Source organism: Pristis pectinata, chromosome 39, assembly GCF_009764475.1.
Source record: "Pristis pectinata isolate sPriPec2 chromosome 39, sPriPec2.1.pri, whole genome shotgun sequence".
Taxonomy (NCBI): Eukaryota; Metazoa; Chordata; class Chondrichthyes; order Rhinopristiformes; family Pristidae; genus Pristis; species Pristis pectinata.
Window position 1 is genome coordinate 220281 of NC_067442.1, and position 22934 is coordinate 243214.

Consider the following 22934-nt stretch of genomic DNA (forward strand, 5'->3'; position numbering starts at 1 on the left):
TGTGAATCCACCTAACTGGCTCTCCCTGGATTTCATGGGACCCAACCTTCCAGAGCAGCCTGCTGTGAGGGACCCTGTCAAAAGCCCTGTTGATGTAGAAATGTTTCCCTCTGTGGGAGGTCTCGATCGAGGGACAGAGTTACAAGGTCAGGGTCATTTAACACTGAGGTGGGTGGGGACCTGGTGGGCAGGGGGCAGGGGTCGAGGGGTATCTCAGGAATTCTCTGCCACGGAGGGATTTGGAGGATGGATCGCTGAGGCAAGATAACTCCCACTTGGGGGGTGGATTGAGGGTGATGGGGAACAGGGATAGAGGGGGAGGTGATGGCTGGGGCAGGTAGTGCTGAATGGTGGGGCAGGTTAGAGGGGCAGACTGGTGACTCCTGGTATTGTCCTGTGTTCCGGTGAGACTTTTCCTTGGGTTGTCTCCCCCTCCGACTGTGCCCCACCCCACCCTGTGTCCTGAGCACCTGAAGTCATCCGTCCATTCGAGGTGGAGTTAGACCTTTCACCTTGCGACTCAGAGAGTAAGGTTCAGAGACTGGGCCTGTCACTGGGACTGTGTGAGTAATCCCAGAGATAACAGCGGAGCCAGGAGCATCCAGTCGGCAGGGCGTCCACCACAACTGCCCTTTCAGTGTGGTTCTGTCTCACAGGACAACGAACACACTGTTAAAGGTCAGGGCACTCCCTGGTTGACACGGCCCTGTGCATTACTCACTCCTGCCTCTCTCCTGAAATCAGGGTTCGACCAGCAGCTGGAAACACTCAGGTCGGGCAGAGGCTGTGGGGAGAGAAACAGGGTCAACGGTTCAGGTCTGGAATAAACCCAGAGAACAGTGTAAAGACTGCAGTTGGGCAGCAACTGTGGAGATGGAGAGATGGAGATGATGCCTCGGGTCCACCAGCAGCAGGGAGGAGGGGAATCAGCCCAGAGGTGTTGTGTGGAAGGAAGGAATGGAGAGATGAGGGGGGGTTCTGTGTTCACCCACACTCACCGTGATGGGGACTGGCTGTGGCCACCCTGTACGTCGGGCGTGGGGTAGTGGTGGGGGACAGAAGGTTCACATGGGTGATCCCAGATTGGAGAGGGAGGGAGGGACTGAGAGAGGCAGAGAGGGAGGGAGAAAGAGATGCAGAGGGAGGGACATAGGGAGGGACAGAGGGAAGGAGAGGGAGTTAAAAAGGGGGGAGAAAGGTGAAGAGAAGGAGAGGAGATGAGAGAGGCAGAGGGGCTGGGGAGGAGAGAGAGAGTGCAACAGGGAGAGAGAGTGAAGAGTGAGAACGAGGGAGTGAGGGAGATTGTGAGAGAGAATGAGAAAGAAAAAGTTGGGGCTGAGAGAAAGAGAAAGAGATTGATGGTGTGTGTGTGTGAGGGTGTGCATGTGAGTGTGTGTGTGTCTGTGTGTGTGTGTGTGTGTGTGTGTGTGAGAGAGAGAGAGAGACAGACAGACAGAGACACACAAAATGTGGGACGAACTTAGCAGGTCAGGCAGCATCTGTGGGGGAAAATAAACATATGACGTTTTGGGTCGAGACCCTTCATCAGAGAGAGAGTGATAGTTTGTGTGTGTGTGTGTGTGTGTATGTGTCTGAGACAGAGAGAATGTGTGTGTCTGAGAGAAAGCATGTGTGTGTGTGTTTGTATGTGTGTGTCTGAGACAGAGGGAGTGTGTGTGTGTGTGTGTGTCTGTTGTGAAACAGATTTGAGGTCTTGAAGGACAAGGACTCTGAACACAGTCTTAGAGATAAATGATTTATTTACAAAGACAAACACAGGGAAAATGTAACAGGGACAACACACATGCGCACCGGTGGTAGTGAGCATGGGGAAATTGCAAGCAGGGCAAAATACACACACAGACACACAGACACACAGACACACACACACACACACAGACACACACAGACACAGACACACACAGACACACACACACACAGACACACAACACACACACACACAGACACACACACACAGACACACACACACACAACACACAGACACACAGACACACACACAGACACACAGACACAGACACACACACAGACACACACACACACACACACACGACTGGGTACAGACAATCAAGGAAAAGCGATATGATGCCTGCCACCCCTTGACTCAGTGCAGGCATGGCTCTATGCTACCGGGAATACCAGCTAGAACACTCCTAAGCCTATTGAAGTGCACACCTTACCAACGATCCCTCCAGCGCCGTTCCATGATTTCTCCGCCTGGGATGGAGCAGGATGAATCCCTCTGAGCAATCAAAAAGAGATTGAACCAGGCACATGTGGCACTCCTTATAGTGCTGGAGGGCTGGCGGGTCCAGCCCAGGTAGTTCAAAAGGCCAATGGCCCGAGGCCAAGTACAAAGGTGCTTAAAGGGACCAATGGTCAGGTGTGCACTGATGGGTGCGGTGGAGCCAAACCTTGATTGGCAGTGGTGTGTCTTCCAACCAGGTAATGGGCAGTGCTGTCACGTGACAGTCATGGCCCTCCGCAATACAGTGACTGAGAGAGAGTGTGTATGTGTGTGTGAGACAGAGGAAGTGTGTGTGAGAGCGAGACATGGAGAGGGAGAGAGTGAGAGAAAGTGAGTGAGAGATTAAGAGAGAGAGTAAGAGAGAGAGAGGGAGGGATAATGATTCAGTATAGACAAGAGACGCCCTGGATGTCAGGGGGATAAATCCTCCCACAGTGACTGAAGGATCAGTTCAGGACAGGGCAGAGTGTTGAACACAGTGCAGAGGACTTAAAGGGAAACGAAGGGAGGGTTGGTGTGGTGGGGAGGGAGGAGGTGGGGAGATGGGGAGGGAGGGAGGGATGGAGGAATGGAGTGATGGGGAGGAGGTGTGGAGATGGGGGAGAAGCAATGATCGTAGCTGGAGACTGGCCTTGCCCACTGACGTAGATTTACTCACACACAGTCAGCGAGGTGTGAAGGGAACACCCAGCCGACCTTTTGAAGAGCTTTGTGCATTGTGTTTTGTGAAGAGTTCTTTGCATTCCTGAGGTCAGCTGCTGCCTGTGCCTCATCACCAGGTGCATGAAATATCTGATAATGGAGAACATGGGGGAATGGGCAGGAAACTCTGACAGACGGTGGAGCCGAGAGCTCAGTTCTCAGTGTGAAATTCATCTTCTGACATGGAAAAACATTGGTGGTGCAGGAAACCTGACACTGAAGTCCAGTTTGTTGTCAGGTGCACAACTCTGTGTGTGCACAGGGACAATGAAAAACTTACCTGCAGCAGCATCACAGGCACAGAGCATCAGATAAGCAGCATTCACAAGAAAAACTTAAACATAAATTATACAAAGATGTTACACAATTTCACTCAATAACAGAGCCAATGTGCTCTCCATCACTGACTCCCCCACACCCACTTCATCTGCCCTCACCAGGGACTGTTGCCCTCCCACGTCCCATCACAGCCTCAGTCTGTGATTGGACCAGGGGTGAGGTGAGAGTGACTGCTCTCGACACCAAGGCAGTACTGGACCAGATCAAGGAGACCTGGTGAACCTGGTCAATTGGGCATCAAAGGGTTAAACACTCCAGGGGTCAGGCCACACTGGGAGTGTTGTGTGCAATTGTGGTCGCCTTGTTACAGGGAGGGTGCGGGAGCTTTAGGGAGGGTGCAGGAGAGGTTCACCAGGATGCTGCCTGGATTAGAGAGCATGAGCTGGAAGGAGAGGTCGGACTTGGGTTGTTTTCTCTGGAGCAGCAGAAGCTGAGGGGAGACCTGATAGAGGTTTATAAAATGATGAGAGACACAGATAGAGTAGACAGCCAGTAGAAGGGTTTCGACTCAAAACGTCGACAATTCCTTTCCTCCCACAGACGTTGCTCCACCTGCTGAGATCCTGCAGCGGATTGTGTGTTGCTCCAGAAGGAAGCGATTGTCCACAACAATGTGGAAGCAAGGAGGGGTTGAGTCCCCAAACTGGTGTTGGTGGAAATCACTGCCTCTCTCCGCAGAGAGCTTGAAGCTGCCTTTTCACACAAAAGTTAATTATGTGCATCAGAGGTAATGAATGAGACACACCTAGATTCAGCAACTCAAACACACAGCTTCTCCTGTCTGACTCACTGGTAATTATTGGCTGTTTGTTGACCCATCATTACCAAGGCACAGTGTGAATTCCAGTCTTCAGTTTCTGTGAGACAAGAGAGAGGGAAGGAAAAGGAGAGAGGGAGAGAGAGAGAGGGAGAGAGACAGAGGGAGGGAGACAGAAGGAAGGAGAGGAAGAGGAGAAGGAGAAGGAGGGGAGAGGAGAGAGGGGGAGAGGGGGAGAGAGGGAAGGGGAGAAGGGGACAGGGAGGAAGGGAGAGAGAGAGGCAGAGAGAGGAAGTGGGGGTGAGGGAGGGAGGGAGAGAGAGAGCAGGAGAGGGGGAGTGGGGAGAGATAGGGAGAAGGGGAGGGGGAGGTTGAGGGAGGGAGGGAAGGAGAGAGGGAGAGAGGGGAGAGGGAGAGAGGGAGGGAGGGAGAGAAGGGGACGGGGGGGGGGGGGAATCACTCACCTTGGTGGTGAGCCTGTGGGAGTTTCATCGACCAGAGGAGCTTGAGATGGACTGCCGATGGGATGGAGCGATGTTGGTCACACTGCTGCTGTTGACAGGTGAGGTTTGTCTGGAGACCTTCCTTTCCCCAAGTTCAGAGCCTTGGGGAGTCCTGCAGTGTGGTAGCAGGACCGTCAGCGCATCGAGTTCGTACTGACCCACCGACACCGATCCCGTTTCCCAGCTTTCGATCCGTACCCATCCCTGCCTTGGTCGTTCCACTGCTGGTCCGGATACGTCAGTGTGTCCGGTGCGGGTCCAGATATGTCGGTGTGTCCGGTGCTGGTCTGGATACGTCGGTGTGTCCGGTGCTGGTCCGGATACGTTGGTGTGTCCGGTGCGAGTCTGGATATGTCAGCGCGTCCAGTACTGGTCCAGATACGTCGGTGTGTCCAGTGCTTGTCCGGATATGTTAGTGTGTCTGGTGTTGGTCTGGATATGTTGGTGTGTGCGGTGCGGGTCCGGATACGTTGGTGTGTCTGGTGCTGGTCTGGATACGTCGGTGTGTCCGGTGTGAGTCCAAATACGTCAGTGTGTCCAGTGCTGGCACGGGTACGTCAGTGTGTCCGGTGTGGGTCTGGATACGTTGGTGTGTCTGGTGCTGGTCCGGATCGTTGGTGTATCCGGTCTGGGTCCAGATACGTCAGTGTGTCCGGTGTTGGTCTGGATACGTCGGTGTGTCCGGTGTTGGTCCAGATGCATCCATGTGTTTGGTGTTGGTCTGGATACAGCGGTGTGTCCAATGTGGGTCGGGATACGTCGGTGTGTCTGGTGTTGGTCTGGATACAGCGGTGTGTCCAATGTGGGTCAGGATATGTTGGTGTGTCCGGCGTTGGTCTGGATTCTCCAGTCGTGTATGAGAGTCTCTGCCTCCTCGCACATCCCCTCCACCCCCTGCCCTCAGACAGTGCATTCCCGATTCCAACCTCCCTTCTGAGGGGGAAATTCCCCCTCTGATCCCTGTTGCACCTCTTAACCCTCACTCTAAAACTAGTCTGTCGGGTAATAGACACCCCACCCTGGGAAACGGTTTCCCTCACACTTCCTAATGACAGAGGAGGACGTTCTGCCCATTGACTCTGTGCTGGGTCACTGAGATCCCACAAGAGCGGGAGATCCCCATGTCTCACATCCACTGCACTGTAATTTGATGAGTTCCTTTATATTTTTACACAGTAAATGGCAGGGCCCCCAGGGGCATTGATGTACGGAGGGTCCTTGGGGGCGTGTCCATAGAGCCCTGAAAGTTGGCACACAGGCCAACAGGGTGGCAAGGAGGGCGTGCGGAATGCTTGCCTTCATTGGTCAGGGTGCTGCGTATAAGTTGGGAAGTCACGTTGCAGCTGTATAAACCTTTAGTCAGGCTGCACTGGGAGTGTTGTGTGCGGTTCTGGTCGCCCCATTACAGGAAGGGTGTGGGGGCTTTGAGAGGGTGCAGGAGAGTTTCAGCAGGACGCTGCCTGGATTAGAGGGCATGAGCTGTAAGGAGAGGTTGGACAAACTTGGGTTGTTTTCTCCAGAGCGGCGGAGGCTGAGGAGAGACCTGACAGAGGTTTATAAAATGATGAGAAGCACAGATAGAGCAGACAGCCGGTATCATTCTCCCCCAGGGTGGAAATGTCTAATTCTAGAGGACGTGTATTTAAGGTGAGGGGGGAGAGTTTAAAGGAGATGTGTGGGGCAAGCTTTTTCACACAGAGAGAGGTGGGTGCCTGTAATGTGCTGCCAGGGGTGGGGGTGGAGGCAGATATGATAGAGGGGTTTAAGAGGCTGTTAGACAGACACGTGGATGTGCGGGGAATGGAGGGAGACGGACCGTGTGCAGGCAGAAGGGATTTAGTTTAATTCTGCATTGTGTTCGGCACAGACATGATGGGCCGAAGGGCCTGTTCGTGCTGGACTTTTACGTTTTCCGTGTTCTGTGTCCGTCAGAGTTCTGGAGACAACACAAAATGAGGCCACTTGACCCGTCTTGTTGTTTCTCCCCTGTGTGTGATGTTGGCGCTGGTCAGGTTTCAGAGGGTTTCATGCCCCCCAAATAGTGTTTTCTGGTGATGAACACGGCTCTGTGCACCATCTCACCCTGTCCTCACCTCGGGCACTACAGAACACAACACTGCATAATGTCTGTCCTTCCAAAGTCAGTCCCACACCTCTGTCCGTGACCCACTCCCTCCTTTACACCACTCCGTCTCTGTGGCTCCCCCCTCCAGCCCCTACACCCCTCCCTGTCTCCGGAACCCCTCCAGCCCCTACACCCCTCCCCGTCTCTGTGACCCCCTCTGGACCTTACACCCCACCCCGTCTCTGTGAAACCCTCCCTCCCCATACCCCTCCCCATCTTTGTGACCTCCTCTGGCCCCTATACCCCTCCCAATCTCTAATGGACGGTGATATCTGATTTTAATCATTCTGGGTGGAGTTGAGATGTCAGAGTGTGGAACGTAATCCTGGTTGTAATTCCAGGTGTGTCGTGTCCAAGGTGTACGAAAGACAATGTTTATACCATAATCTCAGTGGAATTTATCCCCTGCACACAGAGTTAAGGAATTTATCACCTCTCACATGTGGGAAGAGAATTCTTGGAATGTGGCTGGAATGGGTTTTGGGTCATGTTTAGGATCTTATTTTGTGAAGAGAGGGCTTCCTGACTACCCGGTGGTCACTGAGACGGTGGGGAGAGTGAGCATAAAATGAGAGAGATCGACAGGGAATTAGTATCAGAATCAGGTTTATTATCACTGATATGTGACATGAAATTTGTTGTTTTGTGGCAGCAGGACAATGCAAGACATAAAATTACTATAAATTACAAAAATAAATAAATAGTGTCAACAAAAAGGAATAACGAGGTTGCGTTCATGGGGTCATGGACCTTTCAGAAATCTGATGGTGGAGGGGAAGAAGCTGTTCCTGAATCGTTGAGTGTGGGTCTTCAGGCTCCTGTACCTCCTCCCCGATGGTAGTAACGAGGAGAGGGCATGTCGCGGGTGGTGAGGGTCCTCAAGTGATGGATGCCACCTTCTTGAGGCACAGCCTCTTGAAGATGTCCTTGATGGCGGGGAGGGTTGTGCCCATGATGGAGCTAGCTGAGTCTACAACCCTCTGCAGCCTCTTGTGATCCTGCGCATTGGAGCCTCCATACCAGGCAGTGACGCAACCAGTCAGAATGCTCTCCACCAGACATCTGTGGAAATTTTTGAGTCTTTGGTGATGTACCGAATCAGTGAGATTGAAAGCGAGAGCTTTGACATGGTAGTGAGATCTGAAGTGTAAACGGAGGGAGCTGTGAAGGTGGTGAGGAGAGTTGTCTGTGGTGGGTGGGGAGATCACATCGAGGGGTGTGGTTGTGGAGAAGAGGTTTGGTGAAAATGAACAAGTTGCAAAGATGTATTTAAAGCACAAAAATGTGAACAGGAAAACTGATTGATCTGTGACTGGTGGGAACTATATATACGCAAATGAAGGCTGGCGGCACAGTAGTGTAGCGGTTAGTGTAACACTATTACAGTACCAGCGACCTGGGTTCAATTCTGGTGGCTGTCTGTAAGGAGTTTGTATGTTCTCCCTGTGACTGCGTGGGTTTCCTCCGGGTGCTCCGGTTTCCTCCCACATTCCAAAGACGTATGGGTAGGTTAACATGAGTTTAAAATGGGCGGCGCTGACTCATTGGGCTGGAAGGGCCTGTTCCCGTGCTGTAAATATTATTTACATTTTTTTCTTGGGTTAGGCCGCACTTGGAGTATTGTGTGTGGTTCTGGTCGCCCTGTTACAGGAAGGGTGTGGGGGCTATGGAGGGGGTGCAGGAGAGGTTCACCAGGATGCTGCCTGGATTAGAGGGCATGAGCTATAAGGGGAGGTTGCACAGATTTGGTTTGTTTTCTCCAGAACGGTGGATGCTGAGGGGCAACCTGCTCGAGGTTTATAAAACAATCAGAGGCACGGATAGAGTAGATAGCCGGAGTTTTTTCCCAGGGTGGGAATGTCAAGTACCAGAGGGCCTGCATTTAAGGTGAGAGGGGAAAGTTCAAAGGACATGTGTGTGGCAGATTTTTAATACAGAGTGTGGTGGGTGCCTGGAATGTGCTGCCAGGGGTCGGGGTGGAGGTAGATACAATAGAGGAGTTTAAGAGGCTGTTAGACAGACACGTGGATGTGCAGGGAATGGCGGGAGATGGACCGTGTGCAGGCAGAAGGGGTTTAGTTTAATTCGGCTTCGTGTCCAGCACAGACACGGTGGGCCGAAGGGCCTGTTCCTGTGCTGCACTGTTCCAGGTTCTGTGGGTTGCAGTCAGCCACAAAGGAGACACCAGGAAGATGTGGGATCTGGAGCATGTGTCATCTGAGGGACCATCCAGTAAAGTTGCCAGAAATAGCAACAGACTCAAAAAAGTGGAGGCATTAAGAACTTGGCAGAGGACCAAGTTATGTGTATGTGTGTGTGTGTGAGAGAGAGAGAGAGAGAGAGAGAGAGCGCGAAGGAGAGGGAGAGGGAGAGGGAGAAAAGAGGACGGACGAACTGATCCCGCCTTTTGTGGGAGTTGTCATGACTGAACAACACACAATCTGCTGGAGGACCTCAGTGGGCTGAGCAGCATCTGTGGCAGGAAAGGAATTGTTTTCAACCCAGAATCAGTGCGTGTGGCAGCAGGAAACAGTAAACACAGGGTGGAGTTGTTTACAGGTCCAAGGCTCAGATTGTATCATAAAGTTGAGCGAGGTCTGTATGTGAATGTGGTTGTACCGTACACACGGGGTGATATCAGCTGTGTATTACACAGTGAATGGCGTGCTGACAATTCACAGACTACAGACCAGGTGCAGGTAAAAGTTCAATTTGGATTTTCCTGTGAGTGTGGGAAAGGGTTCATTGGAAGCAAGGGGTGGGAAGAGCCGGCTTGTTCCCCAGGTACGGGCTGGGAGCAGTGGGGTTCCTCAGGGATCAGATCCAGTGCCTGGCTCTTCCCAATGTGGAGGTGTGGATTGTCCCAGCGACCTCGACATCTTCCCCAGTGTGGTGGGGGTTCTGGACGGGTGGGAGTGGGGGGGCGCATTGAGGGGTCAGCAGGAGATGGAGAAGGAGGGTGAGTTGGGGGAACTGGACTGATGGAATATAATGTGGGGAGATCACACTGACAACTTCTGGGGGAATACCAACACACTCCCCGAGACCCCCTGTAAACACTGACACACTCCCCGGGACCTGCTCTGAATGACACCCTCCCCGGGACCCCCTGTAAACACCGACACACTCTCCAGGACCCCCGGTAAACAGTGACACACTCCCCAGGGACTCCCAGTAAACACCAACACACCTCCCGGGACACCTGGTAAATACTGACGCACTCCCCGGGACCCCTGGTAAACCATAGAACTATAGAACACTACAGCACAGAAAACAGGCCATTCGGCCCTTCGAGTCTGTGCCAAAACTTTATTCCGCTGGTCTCATTGACCTGTACCCAGTCCATAACCCTCCAGACCTCTCCCGTCCATGTATCTATCCAATTTATTCTTAACTCTTAAGAGTGAGCCCGCATTTACCATGTCGGATGGCAGCCCATTCCACAATGCCACCACTCTCTGAGAAGTTCCCCCTAACGTTCCCCCTAAAACTTTCCCCTTTCACCCTAAGGCCATGTCCTCTTGTACTTATCTCTCCTAATCTAGGTGGAAAGAGCCTACTTGCACTTACTCTGTCTATACCCCTCAAAATTTTGTAAACCTCTATCAAATCTCCCCTCATTCTTCTGTGCTCCAAGGAATAAAGTCCTAACCTGTTCAATCTTCCCCTGAAACTCAACTCCTGAAGACCCGGCAACATTCTAGTAAATCTCCTCTGCACTCTTTCAATCTTACTGATATCCTTCCTATAGTTAGGTGACCAGAACTGCACACAATACTCCAAATTTGGCCTCACCAATGTCTTATACAACCTCACCATAACATCCCAACTCCTATACTCAATACTTTGATTTATAAATGGCAGGATGCCAAAAGCCTTCTTTACAACCCTGTCTACCTGTGACGCCACTTTCAGGGAATTATGTATCTGAACTCCCAGATCCCTTTGTTCCTCCGCACTCCTCAGTGCCCGACCATTTACTGTGTATGTCCGACCTTGATTTGTCCTTCCAAAATGCAACACCTCACACTTGTCTGCATTAAATTCCATCCGCCATTTTCTGGACCATTTTCCAGTTGCTCCAGATCTCTCTGCAAGCTTTGAAAGCCTTCCTTGCTGTCCACAACGCCTCCAATCTTAATGTCATCAGCAAATTTGCTGATCTAATTTACCACATTATCTAAATCATTGATATAGACAACAAACAACAATGGTCCCAGCACAGATCCCTGAGGCACACCACTGGTCACAGGCCTTCAGTCTGAGAAACAATCATCCACTACCACTCTCTGTCTTCTCCCACACAGCCAATTTCAAATCCAGTTTACAACCTTTCCATGGATACTGAGTGTCTGAACCTTCTGAACTAACCTCCCATGTGGGACCTTGTCAAAGGCCTTACTAAAGTCCATGTAGACAACATCCACAGCCTTATCTTCATCTACTTTCTTGGTAACCTCCTCGAAAAACTGTACAAGATTCGTTAAACACGATCTACCACGCACAAAGCAATGCTTCCTATCCTTAATCAGCCCTTGGCTATCCAAATACTTGTATATCCGACCTCTCAGAACACCTTCCAATAATTTACTCACTACTGATGTCAGGCTCACCGGCCTGTAATTACCTGGTTTACTTTTAGAGCCTTTTATAAACAGTGGAACAATATGAGCCATCCTCCAGTCCTCTGGTACCGCACCCGCGGCTAAGGACATTTTAAATATATCTGCCAGGGCCCCTGCAATTTCTACACTAGTCTCTCTCAAGGTCCGAGGAAATAACACTGACACACTCTATGGGACCCCTGGTAAACACGGACACACTCCCCGGGGACCCCCGGTAAACATTGACACTCTCCCGGGACCCCCTGTAAACACTGACACACTCCCCAGAACCCCCTGGAAACACTGACACACTCCCCCGGACCCCCTGTAAACACCAACAGACACCCCGGGACCCCCTGTAAACACCAACACACACCCCAGGACCCCTTGTAAACACAAACACACACCTCAGGATTCCCTGTAAACACCAACACACACCCCGGGACCCACTGTAAACACTGACGCACTCTCCGGGACCCTGTCTGAACGACACACTCCCCAGGACCCCTGGTAAACACTGACACACTCCCCGGGACCCTCTGTGAATAACACTCTCCCCGGGACCCCCTGTAAATACCGACACACTCCCCTGGACCCTCTGTGAAGGACACACTCTCCGGGACCCCCTGTGAATGACACTCACCCCAGGACCCTCGGTAAACACCGACACACACCCCGGGACCCCCAGTAAACACTGACGCAGTCCCTGGGGACCCCCTGTAAACACTGACACTCTCCCCCGGACCCCTGCTAACGACCTCCGTGGTCGGATCTGATCATTCTGCAGTCGGAGAATTCACATCCGACCTGCCCACCTGAAGTTCTGTTTCAGGCCTCTGTGGAGGGAGAATCGGGGTTGGATTCCATTCGAAGGCAGGTACTTCACCCGGTCTCTCTCTCCCATCAGACACTGCCTGACCCGCTGAGTGTTTCCAGCACTTTCTGTTTTTATTTGACACTTCCAGCATCTGCAGAGTTTTTGGTTGAAGCAGAGGGGAGAATTGTTCTTTCCGACATTGCGAAGGGACTTTCCGTCCTGAACTTCACATTTCTGACTGGCATGTAAGAACCCAAGAATTCTGTCTGGTTGTGTCCAACCTCAGAACTTCCCACAGCACAGCCCAAGGAATCAGTTTCAGTTTGGGAGGCCAGTGTTGGAATCCCCAGCGTCGATTCCTGCACAATCAGATGTCCCAAGCACTGCCGTAGGGACTAGAAGTACTCAGTCAGTCACACAGCACAGAGAAAGGCCCTTCGGCCCACAGAATCTGTGCCTACCATCAATGGCCCATTCAAACCAATCTCATCTTATCCCCCCATTTTCCCATCAACTCCCCGCACAGTTTACCACCCAACAACTGCGGGAGTTTGTAGATAGGGAGGAAGGTGTCTCAGGGCACAGAGGGGCTCAGATCAGTTGGAGAGCTGGGTGGAGTGGTGGCAGATGGAGTTCAATCCAGACAAGTCTGAGGTCTTGGAGTGTCGTGGGAAGTCCTGGTCGCCCCGTTATAGGATGTGGGGGCTTCAGAGAGGGTGCAGGAGAGGTTCACCAGGACCCTGTCTGGATTAGAGGGCATGAGCTATAAGGAGAGGTTGGACAGACTAGGGTTGTTTTCTCTGGAGCGGCAGAGGCTGAGGGGAGACCTGATGGAGGTTTATAATGTTATGAGAGGCACAGATAGAGTAGACAGTCGGTATCTTTTCCCCAGGGTCGAAATGTCAATCACCAGAGGACTTGCTTTTAAGGTTAGAGGGGGGAGGTTTAAAGGTGACTTGAGGGGCAAGTTTTTTTACGCAGAGAGGTGTAGGTGCCTGGACTGGGTCACCAGGGGTAGCAGTGGGAGCGGGCAGGCTGGGGGAGTTTAAGAGGCTTTTAGATAGATGCATGAATATGAAGGGAATGGGGGGATATGGATGATACACAGGAGGAGGACATTTAGTATAAATCGGCATCAAGGTAAGCACAACACTGTGGGCCGAATGGCCTGTCCAGTGCTGAACTGTTCTGTGTTGTATGTGATGCACTTTGGGAAGTCAAATACTAACAGAGTGTGTATCAGAAATGGCTGAGATCTCAGGAGTGTTGATTACAGAGGAACCTGGGGTACAAGCCCACAGCTCCCCAAAAGTGGGTGACACAGGTGGACACGGTGGTGAAGGGGGCGTTTGGTGGTCTTGCCTTCATTGACCGAGGCATTGAGTTGGGACGTCATGCCGCAGTTGTACAAAACACTGGTCAGGCCACAGCTGGAGCACTGTGGACAGTTCTGGTCGCCACACCACAGGAAGGATGTGGCTACCACAGAGGGTGCAGAAGAGATTCCCTCAGCCGTTGCCGGGAACAGAGGGCTGTGATTGTAGGGAGAGATGGGAGAGGCTGGGATTGTTCCCTCTGGGATGTTGGAGGCTGAGTGGTGACCTTTAGGAGGTTTATAAAACCACGAGGGATGTAAATAAGGTGGGTGATCACAGTCTTTTCCCCAGTGTCGGGAATCTAAAACCAGAGGGCACAGGTTTAAGGTGAGAGGGGGAAGATTTAATTGGGACCTGAGGGGCAACTTCTTCACCCAGAGGGTGGTAGGTATGTGGAACGAGCTGCCAGAGGTGAGGCAGGTACATTAACAACATTTAAAGGACACTTGGATGGGTCAGTGGACAGAGAAGGTGTAGAGGGACATGGGGAGAGCTGTGGACCAAACGTGGGCAGATGGGACTGATGTAGATTGACATGACAGTCAGCATGGACCAGTTGGGCCGAAGGTCCTGTTTCCATGCTGTACATTTCTATCACTGGTGGTCAATTCACAGCGGCTGATACCCCCACCCACCCCACACGTTGTTGGGATGTGGGAGGGAACCACAGCCCCCGGGGGGATCTCCACAAGAGGGTATCACAGGGGGAACATGCAAACTCCACACAGGCAGTGGCATAGGTGGGGTTCGAACCCGGGTCTCTGGGGCTGGGAGATGGCGGCTCTGCCCACTGCCCCACCGTGTCACCCTCAGGTGTTGAACTGTTTCAATCAAGTCATCTCACTCTTGTAAACTGAAGCAGAGCCAAGGCCAGCTTGTCCAACCTCATCCACAGACACCCCTGGAGCGAGGAGGTGGTGTGGAGGGGCAGTGCAGAGGGAGGGGCGGTGAGCAGGTGGTGTGGAGGGGCGGTGAGGAGGGAGCGCTGTGGGAGGGGCGGTGAGGAGGGGGCACTGTGGGAGGGGCAGTGAGGAGGAAGACCCATGCCTTGGTCAGTGCCCTCGTCTCTGACCACCACTCTCCGTCTCTCTCCGACCCCCACAGGTGATTGTCCAGGTCTCTGACCCCCCCCTTCTCTCTCCGACCCCCACAGGTGAGTGTCCGGCAGCAGACCCAGTGCCGGGACACCGGGACCTGCATTGCATCATCGGCAGACGGCTGGACTTTGGCTCCGTGTATGACCTGGGCATCCGGCGCGACCTCCACAGTGTGACCTTGAAGGTGACCCGGAACGCGACGCTCCGGGTCTTCCAGTACGTGTTCTCGGGCCCCAGGATGATCCCCACCGCCCCGTACGTGGACCGGGTGAAGTTTGACCCTGACACCGGCTCCCTGCAGCTCCTGAACTTCACCTCCAGCGACACCGGGCTGTATCTGCTCAGCCTGATCACTGACAGCGGCACTGAGCTCTCTGCGTACACCCACGTCCACATCTACAGTGAGTTGGCTGTGAAGCCCCCACTTCTCTCCCTCATCCCTCTCCCCTTCCCCCCTCTTCCCCCCTCTTCCCCCCTCCCTCCCCCACTCCCCTTCCCCATCCCCTCACCCCATCCACCCCTCCTCCCCTTCCCCATTGCCCCTTCCCCCATTCCCCCCACCCCTCCCCTTACTCCCACAACCCCCTCCCCCTTCCCCCCACCCATCCCCTTTCCCCCACATCCACCTCCCCTTCCCCCAAACCCCCCTCCCCCCACACCCCTCCTTACCACCCACACCCACTCCCCTCCCCCTACTCCCCCTCCCCCCCCAGCTCCGCGGTGTCCGACCCCTGTAACAACACAGACCCCACCTTGCGAGAGGTGGAGGGGAGACCTGACTGTAGATGTTCACCTGGATTAGAGGGCATGAGCTGCAAGGAGAGGTCTGACAGACTTGGGTTGTTCTCTCTGGAGCGGTGGAGGCTGAGAGGAGACCTGATAGAGGTTTATAACGTTATGAGGTCGACAGAGTCCTTTCCCCAGGGTGGAAATGTCTAATACAAGAGCGAACAGCTTTAAGGTGAGGGGGGAGAGTTTAAAGGAGATGTGTGAGGCAAGTTTTTTTACACAGAGAGCGGTGGGTGCCTGGGATGGGCTGCCGGGGTGGGGGTGGCCTGACCGCTGAGTATTCACAACCCCTGCACTCGCCCAGTGGCGACTCACACACTGGTGTCTGCCGCCATCTATTGGCTGCGTCTGGGGTGCGGCTTCTCTCACCAACATCAACGCAGGCAGGTCAGTAACACACACATACACTCTCTCTCTCTCTCACACACACACACACACACACACACACACACACACACACAGTTTACATCAGAAACCTGGCCACCCACTTCCTCTGCAAATTAGCTGCTGAGGAGTTGGAACTGTTTGCTGGACATGGTTTTACACAATCCCATTCTCCACCAATATACTGAACATTCCCACCCAGAAACTCTCTCCAGGGATAGGGAGGGGTGTGGGGGCCGGAGGTGCTACAGAGACGGGGAGGGGTGTAGGGGAGGGAGGGGGTCACAGGCGGGGAAGGGTGTAGGGGAGGGAGGGGGTCACAGACGGGGAGGGGTGTAGGGGCCAGAGGGGTCACAGAGACAGGGAGGGGTTTAGGGGCCGGGGGGTGGTGGTGGTCACAGAGATGGGGAGGGGTGTAGGGGACGGAGGAGGTTACAGAGACAGGGAGGGTAAGGACGATGTGATCACAAAGCCACACGGCACAGAAACAGGCCTTTCAGCCCAACTGGTCTGTGCTGACCAAGTTGTCTGTCTGGGCTCGTCCCATTTGCCTGCATTTGGTCCATGTCCCTCTGAACCTTTCCTATCCAAGGACCTGTCCAAGTGTCTTTTAAGTGCTGTAATTGTACCCGCCTCTAGCACTTCCTCTGGCAGCTCGTTCCACACACCCTCTGCGTGAAGAAGTTGCTCCTCAGGTCCCCTTTAAATCTTCCCCCTCTCACTTTAAACTTGTGTCCTCTAGTTTTTGATTCCCAACCCTGGGGAAATGACTGTGACTGTCCACCTTATCGATGCCCCTCGTGATTTATAGAACTCTATCAGGTCACCCCTCAGCCTCCTTCGCTCCAGGGATAACAGTCCTGGCCTGTCCAACCTCTCCTCATAACTCAGTCCCTCCAGTCCTGGTAATGTCCCCATGAACCTTTTTTGCCCCATCTCCAGCTCAATGACAGCCTTCCTGGAGCTGGGCGACCAGAACTGCACACAACACTCCTAGTGCAGTCCACATACAGTCCGCCACACACTGGTGTCTGCCGCCGTCTACTGGCTGAGTCTGGAGCTGCGGTTCCTCAAACCAACATCAACACAGGCTGGTCGGTTTCATACACACACACACACACACACACACACACACACACACACACACACACACACACACACACACACACACACACGCACGCACGCACACACACACGCACGCACACATGCACGCACACACAGTGTACATCAAGAACCTGGCCACCCATTTCCTCTGCAAGTTCCCTGCTGAGGAGTTGGAACTGTTTGCTGGACACGGTTTTACACAATCCCATTCTCCACCAATATACTGAACATTCCCACCCAGTTAAACTCTCTCCAGGGATATGGAGGGGTCTAGGGGCCGGAGGGGTTACAGAGATGGGGAGGGGTGCAGGGGCTGGAAGGGGTTACAGAAATTGGGAGGGGTGTAGGGGAGGGAGGGGGTTGCAGAGACATGGAGGGATGTAGGGGCTGGAGGGGATTACAGAGGGAGGGAGGGGGTCGCAGTGAAGGAGGGGCTTTAGAGGGATGGGGGGGTTTCAGAGGGAGGGTGTTACATAGGGAGGGAGGGAGTTAAAGAATGAGGAAGGGGCTACAGAGGGGGAGGGGTTACGGGGAGGGAGGGGATTAGAAAAGGAGGGATGGGGTTACAGAGGGAGGGAGGGGCTTACAGAGGGGTTTACAGAGGGAGGGGTTAGAGAGGGAGGGAAGGGGTTACAGAGGGGTTACAGAGAGGGAGGGGGTTACAGAGGGAATGAGGGGGTTACAGAGGGAGGGGAGTGATACCCCTCCTGGTTTGACATAACGGGGGTAGTTCACTCCCAGCCAGAGTGATGGTTTGGGCGGGACTGGGCTGAGATGGGTTATCCTGGGTTGGTGGGTCGGTGGGTGGGAACGCTCCGTGTGAGGAGGGGTGAGGGGTCCTGGAGGCCCTGAACACTCACACAATGGGCGCGGTATCACCGCGGTCCCTTCTCCCAACACCCGGAAACAGTTGTCCCTTCTCTCCCACCGGACAGAAGAGCCCTCGCAGCCAGAGATCTGGGAATGTCGGTCGGGGAACAACGTCTCGCTCCACTGTGCGGCCGAGAATGGCACCGATCTGCAGTACTGTTGGGACAAGGACGGCGTTGGAGTGGAGGGAAGCAGCTGGGCGGCTCTGTCCTGGGACAGGCAAAACCTCACCTTGCTGACCGGTGTCCCTGTAACCTGTGGCGTCTACACCTGCCTGGTGCAGAATCAACTCGGCCTGAAGTCTGCCACGTACTCTCTCCAAGGTGTGTCACTGTCCCCTCTCCCCGCAGGCAAAGGTGGGCGGGGGAGAGCGTCCAGAGGGTTCGGGGCATCCAAGAGGGGTCTGTGTGACCCAGGCCCAGGGTCACCGGGTGAGGAACAGCTCCCTCTCGATAGACCTGGGGATCTCCCACAGAGAGAGATTGGACAGACATGGGCTGTTCCTGCTGGAGCGTCAGAGGCGGAGGGGGTAACTCGCGGAGAAAGAGCGGTAGAGAGGTGTACGGCATACCTAGGTTTCAGAGTCAGGAGGTCACGATGCAGTTGTATGAAACCTTTGGTCAGGCTGCAATGGGAGTGTTGTGTGAGGTTCTGGTCGGCCCATTACAGGAAGGGTGTGGAGGCTTTGCAGAGGGTGCAGGAGAAGTTCACCAGGACGCTGCCTGGATTAGAGGGCATGAGCTATAAGGAGAGGTTGGACAAACTTGGGTTGCAGAGGGGAGACCCGATAGAGGTTTATTTAATTAATGGAGGCACAGATAGAGTAGATAATTAGAATCTTTTCCCCAGGGTGGTATTGCCAAATACTAGAGGACATACATTTAAGGTGAGGGAAAATTCAAAGGAGATGTGTGGGGCAAGTTTTTCACACAAAGTGTGGTGGGTGCCTGGAGCGGGCTGCCGGGGGGGGTGGGGGGTGGAGACAGATACAACAGCATCATTGAAGGGGCATTTAGACAGACACATGGACAGGCAGGGATGTGGTTCAAATTAGGTCTATGATCAGCACAGAAATGTTGGGCCGAAGGGCCTGTTCCTGTGCTGTACTGCTCCATGTTCTACGTTGCATGCTCCATGTTGTATGTTCTATGGGTATCTGGGGAAACGTTCCTCAGGTCGCCACTACATTGTCGGTGGTGATCCCTCCCAATCCTAATTAGATCATAAACTGAATTTAAATCTCATTGCATCTGGTGATTTGATGAATATTTGATTTATAAATCAAAGGTGCATTTAATTTAAATTCCTCTCCAGCCGTGTTAGTGTTTGACTGAACCTCAGTGATTGGACAGCGAGGACCACGAGTTAACTGTTGAACTACAGGTGTGGAGGGTGCCTCAGTGGCGCAGCAGGTAGCGACGATGCCTCCCCCCTCCCCCCTCCCACCCAGAGACCCGGGTTCGATCCCCAGCCTCCCACATGGTCTCCCTGCATTTCCTCCGGGTGCTCCCGTGTCCCATGGGTCGGTGGGTTAATTAGCCCACCCCCCAGTGTGGGGTTGAGCGGAGAATGGGAAAACGAGAATGGGATTTTAAAGACGGGCGTTTTATCATTTCAGCATCTGATGGGTTCCCGTTTTGCAGAGGAGAACCGAGCAGAAGGAAACTCTACGGCATCCTGCCAGTGATCGTCATCCTCCTCCTGGTCGGTATCGCTGTGTTGGTGAGTGTGACCTCCTGACAGCCCAGGACCGGGTCCTCAGCCTGCGGCTCACTGCAGGGGTTGGTGACCCCATGACAGTCCCAATGGAACAGAACCGCCAGAGAATGCCAGGGGGGAGGGGAGTGAGTGGGACGCGGGTTGGGATATTGTAGGGGAAGGGGAAGGAGGGAAGGAAATGGAGGGAGAGAGATGGAGGAGGGAGGGGGAAGGACAGAGAGGGAGGAAGGGGAGGGGGAGGGAAAGGTGGGGCAGGTGAGAGAGAGGGGAGCGAGGGTGGGGGAGGGGGAGGGAGAGGAGGGGCGGGGTGAGGGAGGGTGAGGGAGAGGGGGAGAGAGGGTGGGGGAGGGGGAGGGAGAGGTGGGGGTGAGGGAGAGGAGGAGTTAGTGTGGGGGAGGGTGAGGGAGGGGTGGGGGATGTGAGAAAGGGGGTGTGAGGGTGGGGGAGGGGGAGGGAGAGGTGGGGTGAGGGAGAGGGGGAGCGAGGGTGGGGGAGGGGGAGGGAGGGGTGGGGGATGTGAGGGTGGGGGAGGGTGAGGGAGAGGGAGAGGTGGGGGTGTGGGAGGGGAAGCGAGTGTGGGCAAGGGTGAGGGAGTAGTGGGGGAGTGAGAGTGGGGGAGTGAGGGGGAGAGGTGGGGGGCTGTGAGGGAGGGGAGTGAGGGAGAGGGAGTGAGAGTGGGGGAGAGTGCGGGTGAGGGAGAAGAGGGGCGAGGGTGGGGGAGGGGGAGGGAGAGTTAGGGGTGAGGGAGAGGGGGAGTGAGGGAGAGGGGGAGTGAGGGAGAGGGAGGGGGGAGGGAGAGGGAGGGGGGAGGGAGAGTGGGGTGGTAGAGGGAGAGGTTGGGGGTCAGCGATGCAGTGCTGAGATCTCACCGACCTCTCATCAGATCTGGGACCTGCTGGGGGCTCAAGAGTTGTCGCACTGGACAGTTACAGGCCCTTCGGCCCTACAAGTCCATGCTGACCCTGACCATCTACACTGATCCCACCTGCCCTCCGAGGGTGCCAGATCTTCTCTGAGCAAAGGGATGGTCCTCTGAGGTGCTGGTGGAGTGTCTGAGTGTGAGAAGGAGGGAGGTTGAACAGGACATGGAGGGGGAACAGCTGGCAGGGGGGTGGGGGGGGGGAGTCTTCCCCCTCGGAGGTGTGGTGACACTTCTCTCATTGTCGATGCTGCAGCTTTGGAGCAGGACGAATGAGCCAGGGGCCAGATGTTGGCCGGAGAGATGGACGTCAGTGAGGAGTAGATCCACCATTGTAGGTGAAGCCCTTGTGGTGTCCAATGGCACACAACGCCCCAGGAGAAGGAGCGACAGTTCGACAGATGCCCCTGAGGACCTAACTAATGAGACTGGGCATTGATGAGAACATGTCTCCTGACAATTATTTATTGTGGGTATAAGCTGTGGCTCGGATATTTATCAAAGCTGTTAGTAGCAATCTCCATGTGTCGTTGCTTTGCAGAGGCAGTGGGGACAAAGGGCAGGAAACTATCACCCTGACGGTATTCAGCGGTTTGGGCCCAACCAGTGCAGAGAGAAAGAGAGTCACTGTTTCAGCTGGCACCCAGTCATGGCGTCGGACAGCTCAGGAACAGGCCCTTCGGCCCACCTAGTCCATACTGTCCACTTCCATCGGATCACCGTCACTCCTGAGAGAACAGTCCACGTGTGTCCAGCCTCTCTCCATCGCCATGCCTGGGCTGGTTTACCATGAGCAATTAAACCACTGGCTCTGGGACGTGGAGGATACCAGAGCATGGGGGGGAAGAAACAAACTGGGGGTGCGTGCACAGAACTTCTGACTTCATGGTCTTTGATGTTGCTGCTCGGTAGAGGAGCTGGGACAGTGCATAATCATTACTCTTGTGTCCAACTACTTTCAGAATGTATGTACCACACTCACACACGACCACATTCATGCAGAAATTGAGGATGACGTGATTTAGGTGCCACACTCATGATTCCTGAATGTGCCAACACATTGATTTGAACAAGTACATACCAAGCACTCTTCATCAATGTATTCCTCAGACTCACAATGGAATGAAATTCCACAGGAGAACAACGACAAGCTGGCAGGAAGCTGATAATGTGCAGAATTCTGGATTGTCCTGTACTCGCTGTTGTGATTAAAGGCTTCTGAATAAGTTATTCCACATCTACATTTCCAGGTGGTCATATTGTTCTCCAATATTTTAGAGCTTGTCTCTGCTGTGGGAAGTCAGGTTTTCCCCCAGACTCAGTCACCGTGTGGTAGTTTAATGACTCCGTGTTGTCCGCTGACCCTGACCACAGATGTTCTCCACTGACCCCCTCAGCTCTGCAGTCATCAGTTTGCCCCTTGGGGCTGGGACAACACAACAGTCTCTGCCCTCCCACCCCTGCAGCGAATGCAGCAAACATTGAGGCAGCATCAGGGTAGGGGAGTCTAAAACCAGAGGGAATGGTCTTAAGGTGAGAGGGAAAAGGTTTAAAGGGGACCTGAGGGGCAACAGCTTCACAGAGAGGGTGGTGGATGTGTGGAACGAGCTGCCAGGGGAACTGGTAGAGGCGGGTACGGTTGGACAGGTTCATGGGTCGGAAAGGTTCAGAGGGATATGGGCCAAATGCTGGTGAGTGGGACTGGCTCAGACAGTCACTGAAGGAGGAATCTCCAGGAATCACAAGAAAATTGGGAAAGTTTGTCATGTGGTCAACTTAAGTGTCATCGAAACTGGGAGGTGCTGATGGGAAGATGGGTGAATGGTGGTGGCGGCTTCAAAGTCAGCTTGGAAGAACGGAGACTCAGCAGGTGAGGGGAGTGTTGAGGTTGCGAGGCAGAGCAAGCTGAAGCACAGGCAAACGGAGGGAGGCTGGGGTGCGGGCTGCATTCAGGAGACCTGGACACAGCAGAACAATCAATCAGAGCAGGGAGGATGGGGGAAAATGGCTGTCTGGTAGAGGAAGGTGAAGTCCCATCTGTCAGGCAGAGGGAGACAACTCCGGCAGAGGTAAAGCAAGGAGCAAATACTGCAGAGAGGTGGGGACTGATGAAGGTGTGAAATTAGGAAACCCACATGTAACTATTCCAATGCCAATACAATAAATCGCTCGCAGGTTTTTGGATCAGTAGAGTATGTTTGAGCTCTCAGTCGGTGCTTGCCAGTGTACACAGGGGCTGAGTAACCTGACCCATCACTGCCTGAGAGACTTTCCTCGAGCACTGTCCTGATCTGAGCCATAATTGAGACGGTGACTGGGCCCCACGTGAAGCCAGATTCGGGCGTGGGTCAAACACTTGAGTCCAACAGGCTGCAACACGCGTGGCCGAAGGATGAGGTGCTGTTCCCTGAGATTGTGTTGGGCCTCACAGTTGCAGTGCAGGAGGTCATGGATCGATGGGTCCGGAGGTCACGGACCGATGAGATCGGAGTGAGAGTGGGCTAGGGATGAGGAATAGGCTGAGGGCAGAGGCTCTGCAGAACGGAGCCACAATCTGCATCAG

At 53.9% G+C, this 22934-nt stretch overlaps 1 protein-coding gene across 4 annotated transcripts; it reads left to right on the top strand.

Moving 5' to 3' along the window:
* Nucleotides 1-4496: 4496 nt before the first annotated feature.
* LOC127587218 (hepatocyte cell adhesion molecule-like) lies at nt 4497-21214 on the top strand. 4 transcript variants are annotated; one of them, XM_052045424.1, is made up of 5 exons: nt 4497-4626; nt 14643-14987; nt 17799-18056; nt 19352-19455; nt 20913-21214. In XM_052045424.1, the coding sequence occupies exons 1-5, from the start codon at nt 4575-4577 to the stop codon at nt 21162-21164; spliced, it is 1011 nt and encodes a 336-aa protein (XP_051901384.1). In that variant the 5' UTR covers nt 4497-4574; the 3' UTR covers nt 21165-21214. The 4 variants fall into 4 exon arrangements, with proteins under 4 accessions (XP_051901384.1, XP_051901386.1, XP_051901388.1 ...); XM_052045426.1 differs by having other exon boundaries at nt 17802-18056; XM_052045428.1 differs by having other exon boundaries at nt 20628-21048.
* Nucleotides 21215-22934: the final 1720 nt, after the last annotated feature.